This window comes from Crinia signifera, chromosome 19 (genome assembly GCF_055691185.1).
Source record: "Crinia signifera chromosome 19, ASM5569118v1, whole genome shotgun sequence".
Lineage (NCBI taxonomy): Eukaryota > Metazoa > Chordata > Amphibia > Anura > Myobatrachidae > Crinia > Crinia signifera.
In genome coordinates, this window is record NC_139226.1 from 1,231,809 (window position 1) to 1,245,399 (window position 13,591).

A 13,591-nucleotide genomic window follows, 5' to 3' on the forward strand; every position below is an offset into this window, starting at 1 on the left:
ATTGAGCCCCTCTGCTCCAGACCATGTTGAAGTAAGGGTATTCTGTTTTTACAATTGTTTTGTTTGTCCTCTCAGAAAAAAAAAAATTGTACATGGCACCACAACACGGATTGGCCCATGAGGTTAGTGTCTGGGTGCTGTAGCTTGTGGCACCTCACAGAATGTGGCCCCTTCCTGGTATACACGGGGCTTACTCCCATTCTATACCACAGCAGTTATTGTACATGGCACCACAACACGGATTGGCCCATGAGATTAGTGTCTGAGTGCTGTAGCTGGTGGCACCTCACAGAATGTGGCCCCTTCCTGGTATACACAGGGCACACTCCCATTCTATACCACAGCAGTTATTGTACATGGCACCACAACACGGATTGGCCCATGAGATTCGTGTCTGGGTGCCGTAGCTGGTGGCACCTCACATAATGTGGCCCCTTCCTGGTATACACAGGGCACTCTCCCATTCTATACCACAGCAGTTATTGTACAAGATGTACAATTCCTAGTTTTGCTGGAAGCAGAAGAGAAACTGGTGGAGTCAGCGCCCTGTGGTTCCTGGCTGCCACTGGTGGTGACCATAAGGTGGATGTGAAACTTGGCCTCCTTCCTCTGTGAGGACAGTGAGCGTCTGGTGCTAGCTACATGATTTCTGGACCCACATACTGGAGTTCATCCGTTACTGTGCAGTTCTAAGGTGAGTACCCGCTCAGCACATACAGTACAGTACCCTAACCCTATTATCTGTGCTTAGACACAGGGACCAGGGCTATGACATCTGTCAGGTCACCGCTTCTTTACACGTGGGGTATGTGGTTAGTGAAGGTGATGTAGTGGAGGGGGGTTGCTCTAAATCAGGGGTAGCCAACTCCAGCCCTCGAGAGCTATCAGCAGCTCAGGTTTTCCAGACCACCTACTGTAGCTGCTGCATAGGTGCACTCATTACTCACTGACACATTACAGGTAGAGAACATGACTTCACTTGTGATTCTGTGAGGAGACCTGGAAAATGGGTTGGTAGCTCTCCAGGGCTGGAGGTGGCTTCCGCATCTCTATATTTAGGATAGAAGACCTTGTGCCATTCTCCCCTCTGTAGACCAGGAGTGGCCAAACCGATCCTCATGATCTAACGACAGTCCATGTTTTCTAGGACACCTGTTGATCTGTAGAATGAGTCTGCAGCACAGGTTTGAAAATGAGACAGATAGTAATGACTGCACCTGTGCACCAGCTAGGGGGTCTGGGAAATGTGACAGTTAGTAAGGACTGCACCTGTGCACCAGCAAGGTGGTCTGAGGAAGGTGACAGATAGTAATGACTACACCTATGCCCCAGCTAGATCGTCTGGGGAATGTGACAGTTAGTAATGACTGCACCTGTGCACCAGCTAGGGGGACTGGGGAATGTGTCAGGTAGTAATGACTGCACCTGTGCACCAGCTAGGTGGTCTGAGGAAGGTGACAGATAGTAATAACTGCACCTGTGCACCAGCTAGATCGTCTGGGTAATGTGACAGTTAGTAATGACTGCACCTGTGCACCAGCTAGGGGGTCTGGTGAATGAGACAGATAGTAATGACTGCACCTGTGCAACAGCTAGGGGGTCTTGGGAATGTGACAGGTAGTAATGACTACACCTGTGCACCAGCGAGGGGGTCTGGGGAATGTGACAGATAGTAATGACTGCACCTGTGCACCAGCTAGGTGGTCTGGAACATGTGACAGATAGTAATGACTGCACCTGTGCACCAGCTAGGTGGTCTGGAAAATGTGACAGGTAGTAATGACTGCACCTGTACACCAGCTAGGGGGTCTGGGGAATGTGACATGTAGTAATGACTGCACCTGTACACCAGCTAGGGGGTCTGGGGAATGTGACAGGTAGTAGTGACTGCACCTGTGCACCAGCTAGGGAGGGTCTGGGGAATGTGACCAGGTATTGAGTATTATAGCGGCGCCCCCGATGTTGGTCGTACGATGTTTTTATCGCATCGCATGCCATACAACCGATGGCATGCGATGCGATTTTACACCAGTATTCGATTAAAAATTGTACAAGCACCCTAATGGGTGCTTACAATGTAAAATGCACCACAACGCCACCCCCACTATAAACGTGAACCCGAAGCGTGGCGAGCGCAGCGAGCCCGCGAGGGACGGTGGTACGCATCCTACGACCTTTGCATACCCCCACTATCCACGGCGGCGTGGAGTTGATTTTATATAGTGTGGCGAGCGCAGTGAGCCATGGAGCCCGAAGCGTGGCGAGCGCTGCGAGCCCCGCGAGGGGACGCGTATACCTGTGAAGTTATGTGCGTCCCCTCGCGGGGCTCGCTGCGCTCGTCACACTTTATAAAATCAACTCCACGCCGACGTGGATAGTGGGGGTATGAAAAGGACGTAGGACACATACCGCTGCGCTCGCCACGCTTCGGGTTCACGTTTATAGTGGGGGTGGCGTTGGGGTGCATTTAACATTGTAAGCACCCATTAGGGTGCTTATACCATTTATAATCGCATCCCATCGCATTGTATGGCATTGTACAACATTGCGCAATATACAGTAGCATCGCATACCATACCATACCATCGTATGCGTTATGGTATACGATGCGATGGGCGCCGCTATAATACACAAGTACCTGTGACTGCACCTATACACCAGCTAGGGGGTCTGGGGAATGTGACAGTTAGTAATGACTGCACCTGTGCACCAGCTATAAGGTCTGGGGAATGTGACCATTAGTAATGACTGCACCTGTGCACCAGCTAGGGGGTCTGGGGAATGTGACAGTTAGTAATGACTGCACCTGTGCACCAGCTAGGGGGTCTGGGGAATGTGACAGATAGTAATGATTGCACCTGTGCGCCAGCTAGGGGGTCTGGGGAATGTGACAGATAGTAATGACTGCACCTGTGCACCAGCTAGGGGGTCTGGTGAATGTGACAGTTAGTAATGACTACACCTGTGCACCAGCTAGGTGGTCTGGGGAATGTGACAGATAGTAATGACTGCACCTATACACCAGCTAGGGGATATGGGGAATGTGACAGTTAGTAATGACTGCACCTGTGCACCAGCTATAAGGTCTGGGGAATGTGACCATTAGTAAATAGTGGGCACTGCCCATATGAGGGTGGCATTCCCTGAGCATGGATGATGCAGGTGTTATTGGTAACCCATTGGGGGACCTCCCTGAGCAGTACCGGGTATCGGTATAGGACTCCTCGCTATGGCCCTTATTCTGATCGGTGCGGAAATTCCCGCATGCGGACGGACCGCCGATGTTGATCGTCTGCGCATGTGCAGAGGTCACTCTGCGCATGTGCAGGCGATTTCGCCGCACGTATTCTTTATACGCCGCACAGGGGGCGTAGAGGGGCGTGAGGGGCTACTTAGCCTCATTACCCTATGCATACGCCCCCCGTTTCATGGGCGTTCCCATGCAAACGCGGGGCGTATGCATGGTAATGAGGCCGTGACGCGTTGGTACGGGGCGGGCATCTGACATCGCCGGATGTCAGCTGCCCGCCCCCATACATGATTTCACACGGACAAGTGTCCGTGTGGTCTTGTGTTGCGGGACCTGGTGGAGCGTGCGGCCCTGCATTCGATGTTCGGCGACCATCGAATGCTCCCAAGACGGAGGAGGCGTATCCCCGTCCAATTTCATGCGGATCGCCACATATCCGCATACGGACGGCAGGTGGCGATCCGTATGGAAGGCGGGGATTCGCCTGCACGGTTGCGGCCGCATATTCTGATCGGGCCGCACCGATCAGAATAAGGGCCTATATGTGCAGAGATTTAAGTAGTGCTTTGATAAGTGGGCAGTGCCAGTGCAGACAGCAGGCAGCTGTACCCCTAGTATACACTGACGCAGGTCACCCCAGCAGCTGTACCCCTAGTATACCGTGACACAGGTCACCCCAGCAGCTGTACCCCTAGTATACACTGACGCAGGTCACCCCAGCAGCTGTACCCCTAGTATACAGTGATGCAGGTCGCCCCCAGCAGCTGTACCCCTAGTATACAGTGACACAGGTCGCCCCAGCAGCTGTACCCCTAGTATACAGTGACGCAGGTCACCCCAGCAGCTGTACCCCTAGTATACACTGACACAGGTCACCCCAGCAGCTGTACCCCTAGTATACACTGACGCAGGTCGCCCCAGCAGCTGTACCCCTAGTATACAGTGACGCAGGTCACCCCAGCAGCTGTACCCCTAGTATACACTGACACAGGTCACCCCAGCAGCTGTACCCCTAGTATACACTGATACAGGTCGCTCCAGCAGCTGTACCCCTAGTATACACTGATACAGGTCACCCCAGCAGCTGTAACCCTAGTATACAGTGACGCAGGTCACCCCAGCAGCTGTACCCCTAGTATACACTGATACAGGTCGCCCCAGCAGCTGTACCCCTAGTATACAGTGACACAGGTCGCCCCCAGCAGCTGTACCCCTAGTATACAGTGATGCAGGTCGCCCCCAGCAGCTGTACCCCTAGTATACACTGACACAGGTCGCCCCAGCAGCTGTACCCCTAGTATACAGTGACGCAGGTCGCCCCAGCAGCTGTACCCCTAGTATACACTGACGCAGGTCACCCCAGCAGCTGTACCCCTAGTATACACTGATACAGGTCGCTCCAGCAGCTGTACCCCTAGTATACACTGATACAGGTCACCCCAGCAGCTGTAACCCTAGTATACAGTGACACAGGTCACCCCAGCAGCTGTACCCCTATTATACACTGATACAGGTCGCTCCAGCAGCTGTACCCCTAGTATACACTGACGCAGGTCACCCCAGCAGCTGTACCCCTAGTATACACTGATACAGGTCACCCCAGCAGCTGTACCCCTAGTATACAGTGACGCAGGTCCCCCCAGCAGCTGTACCCCTAGTATACACTGACGCAGGTCGCCCCAGCAGCTGTACCCCTAGTATACAGTGATGCAGGTCACCGCAGCAGCTGTACCCCTAGTATACACTGACACAGGTCGCCCCAGCAGCTGTACCCCTAGTATACAGTGACACAGGTCACCCCAGCAGCTGTACCCCTAGTATACACTGACACAGGTCGCCCCAGCAGCTGCACCCCTAGTATACAGTGACGCAGGTCACCCCAGCAGCTGTACCCCTAGTATACACTGATACAGGTCGCCCCAGCAGCTGTACCCCTAGTATACACTGACACAGGTCGCCCCAGCAGCTGTACCCCTAGTATACAGTGACACAGGTCACCCCAGCAGCTGTACCCCTAGTATACACTGATACAGGTCGCCCCAGCAGCTGTACCCCTAGTATACACTGACGCAGGTCGCCCCAGCAGCTGTACCCCTAGTATACAGTGATGCAGGTCACCGCAGCAGCTGTACCCCTAGTATACACTGACACAGGTCGCCCCAGCAGCTGTACCCCTAGTATACAGTGACACAGGTCACCCCAGCAGCTGTACCCCTAGTATACACTGACACAGGTCGCCCCAGCAGCTGCACCCCTAGTATACAGTGACGCAGGTCACCCCAGCAGCTGTACCCCTAGTATACACTGATACAGGTCGCCCCAGCAGCTGTAACCCTAGTATACACTGACACAGGTCACCCCAGCAGCTGTACCCCTAGTATACACTGATACAGGTCACCCCAGCAGCTGTACCCCTAGTATACACTGATACAGGTCGCCCCAGCAGCTGTACCCCTAGTATACAGTGACGCAGGTCACCCCAGAAGCTGTACCCCTAGTATACAGTGACACAGGTCGCCCCAGCAGCTGTACCCCTAGTATACAGTGACGCAGGTCACCCCAGAAGCTGTACCCCTAGTATACACTGATACAGGTCGCCCCAGCAGCTGTACCCCTAGTATACACTGATACAGGTCGCCCCAGCAGCTGTACCCCTAGTATACACTGATACAGGTCGCCCCAGCAGCTGTACCCCAGAAACTCTCTGTACAGCTGGGTGCACATTTATGCTTTGTGAATAAGCCCCAGTGTCTCCCTTACAGACAGGATGCTGCTGCGCACTGGGATCATTATCCTGGCTCTTCTCACCTTGGGGAAGACTGAAGATTCTCCATGTGTGTCGGCAATGCCAGGGATGCCGGGAATACCTGGACTACCAGGGAGAGATGGCTGGGATGGGCAGAAAGGAGCCAAGGGGGCAAGAGGTAAGCTTATATACACCTGTGCACAAACAGGGAAATCTCATGTCATGTCTTCCACAGCTTGGGCAAGGATGGGTGAGGAGCAGCCACCATCAGTGACACAATGATACATAATGTTACTATCTGTTGGTGTGGGGGGTTTATATACCAGTGGTACTACAGGCCTCCCCCCCCCCCCCCCCCCCCCTTGCTCATTCTTCTTTAGTACCGCCACCACCACAATGAAGCCTTCTAATATTGGATATTAATAATAAAACTGTGTGTGTGTCGGGGTCCCCCCCCCCCCCCTCCTCCTCCTCTGTATCTCTCTCCGAGACATGGCTTATAGACCCCCAGCCTGGACACATAGATGCTGATTGGCTGGCAGTGTTGTCATGGTGTGTTTCCACATACACACTTATGTAGCACAGTTTGGCTGCTCCTCACCACTTCTAAGCCTTCTGCACATCTGTTTCTGTTTCAGTTAATGACTGTGTTTCAACCTACATATGAAAATGATCATTATAACATGACTATAATCCTACCCACTGCCTGACTGTGTGCAAGTGTACCTAGAAGTTCTGATGCTGATGTGAAGGCATTGGGCATCACACCAAAGGTGGCACCTAGAGGGGGGGTGGAACATTTTACCTGGGCCTGCTCCCCAGTATAAAGAGCAGGGCAGTGGGGAGAGAGATGACAGACTGCTTAATGCTGAGCTGGGGAGAGAGGCTGCTGCAGAGGCAGCCTGTCCTCTCTCTTCCTGTGTGATCCCACCCGCACCCCCATCAGCGCCCAACCGCACAAGTTAGGTATTTTTTTTTCCTCATGTGGCAGGACCACGCCCCCTGGTAGCCATGCCCCACATTTTACCGGGACCCAGCCAACATGTCATCGCTCCTGCACAACAAATACTGATATAATTTACATTTCTCTTCTGTTCACTATGCCTTGTGTTCATAGACAATTAAATAAACTGACAGACCATGCAGCCTTAGTTACCGTGCGGCCTTAGTTACCGTGCGGCCTTAGTTACCGTGCGGCCTTAGTTACAGCGCGGCATTAGTTACCGCGCTGCCTTAGTTACCGCGCAGCCCTAGTTACCGCGCAGCCCGGGTTGACGCGCAGCCCGGGTTGCCGGGCAGCCCGGGTTGCAGGGCAGCGTGAGTTGCCGGGCAGTATTATTTCGGCATCTTCCTAACACTTTTGAACAGTTTGCTGTGTAGAGAGCAGGGGCGCTGGAACGTTTTTAGGTTGGGGGGGGCAAGATATAATCTCATTTTGGCGCCCCCTAAATTGCTATATGTTACCCCCGGGCACTATACACACTGGCAGCGGCATATACACGTGGGCATTATACACCGGGCAGCGGCATATATGCGTGGGCATTATACACAAGGCAGCGGCATATATGCGTGGGCATTATACACAAGGCAGCGGCATATATGCGTGGGCATTATACACAAGGCAGCGGCATTTACGCATGGGCATTATACACAGGGCAGCGGCATTTACGCATGGGCATTATACACAGGGCAGCGGCATATACACGTGGGCATTATACACAAGGCAGCGGCATATATGCGTGGGCATTATACACAGGGCAGCGGCATATATGCGTGGGCATTATACACAAGGCAGCGGCATATATGCGTGGGCATTATACACAAGGCAGCGGCATATATGCATGGGCATTATACACAGGGCAGCGGCATATACATGTGGGCATTATACACAGGGCAGCGGCATATATGCGTGGGCATTATACACAAGGCAGCGCCATATACACGTGGGCATTATACACAAGGCAGCGGCATTTACGCATGGGCATTATACACAGGGCAGCGGCATTTACGCATGGGCATTATACACAGGGCAGCGGCATATACATGTGGGCATTATACACAAGGCAGCGGCATATATGCGTGGGCATTATACACAGGGCAGCGGCATATATGCGTGGGCATTATACACAAGGCAGCGGCATATATGCGTGGGCATTATACACAAGGCAGCGGCATATATGCATGGGCATTATACACAGGGCAGCGGCATATACATGTGGGCATTATACACAGGGCAGCGGCATATATGCGTGGGCATTATACACAAGGCAGCGCCATATACACGTGGGCATTATACACAAGGCAGCGGCATATATGCGTGGCCATTATACACAGGGCAGCGGCATATATGCGTGGGCATTATACACAGGGCAGCGGCATATATGCGTGGGCATTATACACAAGGCAGCGGCATATATGCGTGGGCATTATACACAAGGCAGCCTAGCCTAGCCGCCTCTCAGTGCGTGGCCGGCGGTGCTAATACTCGGGGAGGTCAGCGGGGGTCACAGACCTCTCCGCGCTCCCTCTGTCACCTGGCTGCGGCAGTCCCCGGCGCCGCGTCTCCTCACGCTGACGGAGGTCGGCGGGGGTCACGCTGACGTCCCCGCTCTGCCGCTCAGCCTCCCTCTCTCCGTCCCCGCTCTGCCATTAACCCCTTCTCTCCTGGGGCTTACATAGGCGGATGGGCGGGGGCTGGATCAAGATTAATCAGCCGCCCGCCCGCACAGCTGGTTTAGCGCCTCAGTAATTTTGGGGGGGGGCAAGCTGCCCCCTCGCCCCCCCCCCTCCCCCCGTTCCGGCGCCACTGGTAGAGAGGTATCAAACACTAATTACAGGACCACCCCATGTTTCTATATAAGCCTCATATCCGTCTGTATATAGGGATCTGTACAGTATATAGATATTGGGGTAACCATAAGAAGGTTGGTATCCAGTCCTGACCTGGAGGAGAACACGTAGGAGCCCCCAGAGGTGACATGTTGTGTAATGAGCGTCATCTTCTCATTGGCACAGGTGACCCGGCGAGCTCCACCGTGGACAGTGTGAAAGGAGAAAAGGGGATTAGAGGACAGCCAGGCCCACTGGGAAAAAATGGCCCCAAAGGGCCCCCGGGGCCCTCAGGCGATAAAGGAGAGGCTGGACCTAAAGGTGACAATGGGATGCCTGGGAGCCACAAGCATCTGCACCAATCAGCTTTCACTGTGGGCAGACAAACCATGGAATATCCCGCCAAGAATGTGCCCATCATATTCAGTAAAGAGATCACCAATGACCACGCGGACTATGATGTCTCCACAGGGAAGTTCGTGTGTCGTGTGGCCGGACTCTACTACTTTGTGTATCACGCCTCCCACAGGTCCAACATTTGTGTCACACTGAATGTAGACAATGATCGAAAGGCCAGCTTCTGCGACCACATGTTCAATGAGCAGCAGGTGACCTCGGGCGGGCTTCTCACCCAACTGCACAGGGGCCAAGAGGTCTGGCTGTCCGTCAATGACTACAACGGGATGATTGGGACGGCCAATGGGGACAGTGTCTTCTCAGGGTTCCTTGTCTTTCCAAACTAGAGGTCAGAGGTGATTCGTCTGACCTAAGACCAAACTACTGTCAGGCTCAAGGGTCTCCTGATGGGTGGGAGGAGATGGCCCTATTTGCTGAGGTCCTACATTGGACATATTCTCTAATACCGCTCAGTAATTGGTCATTATTCAACTGAAAATTCACCCACCTACCCCCGAACTGAGCTTCCATGGTGCATGTGATGTCCCCTGCTTCCATGGTGTGTGTGTGTGTGTGTGTGATATGTACCCAGCCTCCATGGTGTGTGTGTGTGTGTGTGTGTGTGTGTGTGTGTGTGATGTACCCAGCCTCCATGGTGTGTGTGTGTGTGTGTGTGTGTGTGTGTGTGTGTGATATGTACCCAGCCTCCATGGTGTGTGTGTGTGTGTGTGTGTGTGTGTGTGTGTGTGTGTGTGTGTGTGTGTGTGATGTACCCAGCCTCCATGGTGTGTGTGTGTGTGTGTGTGTGTGTGTGTGTGTGTGTGATGTCCCCAGCCTCCATTGTGTGTTTGTGTGTGTGTGATGTACCCAGCCTCCATGGTGTGTGTGTGTGTGTGTGTGTGTGTGTGTGTTGTAACCAGCCTCTATGGTGTGTGTGTGTGTGTGTGTGTGTGTGTGTGTGTGTGTGTGTGTGATGTACCCAGCCTCCATGGTGTGTGTGTGTGTGTGTGTGTGTGTGTGTATGTGTGTGTATGATGTCCCCAGCCTCCATGGTGTGTGTGTGTGTGTGTGTGTGTGTGTGTGATGGCCCCAGCCTCCATGGTGTGTGTGTGTGTGTGTGTGTGTGTGTGTGTGTGTGATGTACCCAGCCTCAATGGTGTGTTTGTGTTTGTGTGTGTGTGTGTGATGTCCCCAGCCTCCATGGTGTGTGTATGTGTGTGTGTGTGATGTCCCCAGCCTCCATGGTGTGTGTGTGTGTGTGTGTGTGTGTGTGTGTGTGTGATGTACCCAGCCTCCATGGTGTGTGTGTGTGTGTGTGTGTGTGTGTGTGTCATGTCCCCAGCCTCCATGGTGTGTTTGTGTGTGTGTGATGTACCCAGCCTCCATGGTGTGTGTGTGTGTGTGTGTGTGTGTGTGTGTTGTAACCAGCCTCTATGGTGTGTGTGTGTGTGTGTGTGTGTGTGTGTGTGTGTGATGTACCCAGCCTCCATGGTGTGTGTGTGTATGTGTGTGTGTGTGTGTGTGTGTGTGTGTGTGATGTACCCAGCCTCAAATGTGTGTGTGGGATGTACCCAGCCTCTATGGTGTGTGTGTGTGTGTGTGTGTGTGTGTGTGTGTGCGTGTGTGTGTGATGTACCCAGCCTCCATGGTGTGTGTGTGTGATGTACCCAGCCTCAAATGTGTGTGTGTGCGTGATGTACCCAGCCTCTATGGTGTGTGTGTGTGTGTGTGTGTGTGTGATGTAATCAGTCTCTATGGTGTGTGTGCGTGTGTGGGTGTGTGGGTGTGTGTGTGTGTGTGTGTGTGTGTGTGTGATGTACGCAGCCTCCATGGTTTGTGCAGTGTGTGTGGTGTATGTATGTAGCCTCCATGGTTTGTGTAGTGTGTGTATGTAGCCTCCATGGTGTGTGTGGTGTATGTATGTAGCCTCCGTGGTGTGTGTAGTGTGTGTGGTGTGTGTATGTAGCCTCCATGGTTTGTGTAGTGTGTGTATGTAGCCTCCATTGTGTGTGTGGTGTATGTATGTAGTCTCTGTGGTGTGTGTGGTGTGTGTATGTAGCCTCTGTGGTGTGTGTGGTGTATGTATGTAGACTCCGTGGTGTGTGTAGTGTGTATATGTAGCCTCCGTGGTGTGTGTGGTGTATGTATGTAGCCTCCATGGTGTGTGTGGTGTATGTATGTAGCCTCCATGGTTTGTGTAGTGTGTGTATGTAGCCTCCATGGTGTGTGTGGTGTATGTATGTAGCCTCTGTGGTGTGTGTAGTGTGTGTATGTAGCCTCCATGGTTTGTGTAGTGTGTATGTAGCCTCCATGGTGTGTGTGGTGTATGTATGTAGACTCCGTGGTGTGTGTAGTGTGTATATGTAGCCTCCGTGGTGTGTGTGGTGTGTGTATGTAGCCTCCATGGTGTGTGTAGTGTGTATATGTAGCCTCCGTGGTGTGTGTGGTGTATGTATGTAGCCTCCGTGCTGTGTGTAGTGTGTGTGTGGTGTATGTATGTAGCCTCCATGGTTTGTGTAGTGTGTGTATGTAGCCTCCATGGTGTGTGTGGTGTATGTATGTAGCCTCTGTGGTGTGTGTAGTGTGTGTATGTAGCCTCCATGGTTTGTGTAGTGTGTATGTAGCCTCCATGGTGTGTGTGGTGTATGTATGTAGACTCCGTGGTGTGTGTAGTGTGTATATGTAGCCTCCGTGGTGTGTGTGGTGTGTGTATGTAGCCTCCATGGTGTGTGTAGTGTGTATATGTAGCCTCCGTGGTGTGTGTGGTGTATGTATGTAGCCTCCGTGCTGTGTGTAGTGTGTGTGTGGTGTATGTATGTAGCCTCCATGGTTTGTGTAGTGTGTGTATGTAGCCTCCATGGTGTGTGTGGTGTATGTATGTAGCCTCTGTGGTGTGTGTAGTGTGTGTATGTAGCCTCCATGGTTTGTGTAGTGTGTGCATACCTCCCAACAGTCCCGATTGTCAGGGCCTGTCCCGCTGTCCCACCCGTGGGCGGCAGTGTCCCGCGGTGTGGGGGGGCTGTTGGGAGTCCCCCCTGTCAGCTGCTAAGCAGCGGGGAATAAACGCTGTGCGCATGCGCACAGCGTCTATTCCCGCAGCCAGGGGGCTAGGGGCATGGCTAGAAGCTCACAAAGCCTCTGGGTCATGCCCCCATAGCGGCAAAATGGGGGCGTGGCCTCGCGGAAGAGCTGCGAGTATAGGCTACGCCCCCAAATTAGGCCACACACCCCGAACATTGCAGCGCGCCTGCGGCGCGCAGCAGCAGCGTCCCGCCTGCTGACCGGCCAAAGTTGGGAGGTATGTATGTAGCATCCATGGCTTGTGTAGTGTGTGTGGTGTATGCAGGGCTGCCGAGAGGGGGGGGGGGGGTACTAATTACCCGGGCCCAGGCTTGCTGGAGAGGCCCGGCGGGGGCCCTAGTCCGATCTGTGCTGAAGGCGTGAGAGGTCATGCTGAGCCTGCTGTCAGCACAGCACATGCTGTAGGTGTGTGCTGCTGCTGAGGTGGGTGGGTTGAGGGATGACTTTAGAGTGTTTTTTTTTCACCCACCTTAAACATTTTGGGGGCGTGACCTAATCACAGGAGGGCCATGCCTCCCACAATTAGGCCTCCATTTTGTGTGTGGTGTATGTATGTAGCCTCCATGGTGTGTGTGGTGTGTATGTAGCCTCCATGGTGTGTGTGGTATATGTATGTAGCCTCCATGGTGTGTGTGGTGTGTATGTAGCCTCCATGGTGTGTGTGGTGTGTATGTAGCCTCCATGGTGTGTGTGGTGTGTGTATGTAGCCTCCATGGTGTGTGTGGTGTATGTATGTAGCCTCCATGGTGTGTGTGGTATATGTATGTAGCCTCCATGGTGTGTGTGGTGTGTGTATGTAGCCTCCATGGTGTGTGTGGTGTGTGTATGTAGCCTCCATGGTGTGTGTGGTGTATGTATGTAGCCTCCATGGTGTGTGTAGTGTGTGTATGTAGCCTCCATGGTGTGTGTGGTGTATGTATGTAGCCTCCATGGTGTGTGTGGTGTGTGTATGTAGCCTCCATGGTGTGTGTGGTGTGTGTTTGTAGCCTCCATGGTGTGTGTGGTGTGTGTATGTAGCCTCCATGGTGTGTGTGGTGTGTGTATGTAGCCTCCATGGTGTGTGTGGTGTGTATGTAGCCTCCATGGTGTGTGTGGTGTATGTATGTAGCCTCCATGGTGTGTGTGGTGTATGTATGTAGCCTCCATGGTGTGTGTGGTGTGTGTATGTAGCCTCCATGGTGTGTGTGGTGTATGTATGTAGCCTCCATGGTGTGTGTGGTGTGTGTATGTAGCCTCCATGGTGTGTGTGGTGTATGTATGTAGCCTCCATGGTGTGTGTGGTGTGTGTA

The 13,591-nt window shown here is 53.1% G+C and overlaps 1 protein-coding gene across 1 annotated transcript; it reads left to right on the forward strand.

Annotated features, from left to right (window-relative positions):
- Positions 1-618: 618 nt before the first annotated feature.
- On the forward strand, positions 619-13,359 carry C1QC (complement C1q C chain). The gene is made up of 3 exons (XM_083161760.1): positions 619-694; positions 6,013-6,174; positions 9,012-13,359. The coding sequence occupies exons 2-3, from the start codon at positions 6,018-6,020 to the stop codon at positions 9,566-9,568; spliced, it is 714 nt and encodes a 237-aa protein (XP_083017886.1). The 5' UTR covers positions 619-694; positions 6,013-6,017; the 3' UTR covers positions 9,569-13,359.
- Positions 13,360-13,591: the final 232 nt, after the last annotated feature.

Bases quoted from the DNA above. Each gene is read 5' to 3' on its own strand.
- C1QC (XM_083161760.1), top strand. From the start codon at position 6,018: ATGCTGCTGCGCACTGGGATCATTATCCTGGCTCTTCTCACCTTGGGG. The intron at 6,175-9,011 runs GTAAGCTTATAT...TCATTGGCACAG, and splicing joins AGGAGCCAAGGGGGCAAGAG to GTGACCCGGCGAGCTCCACC.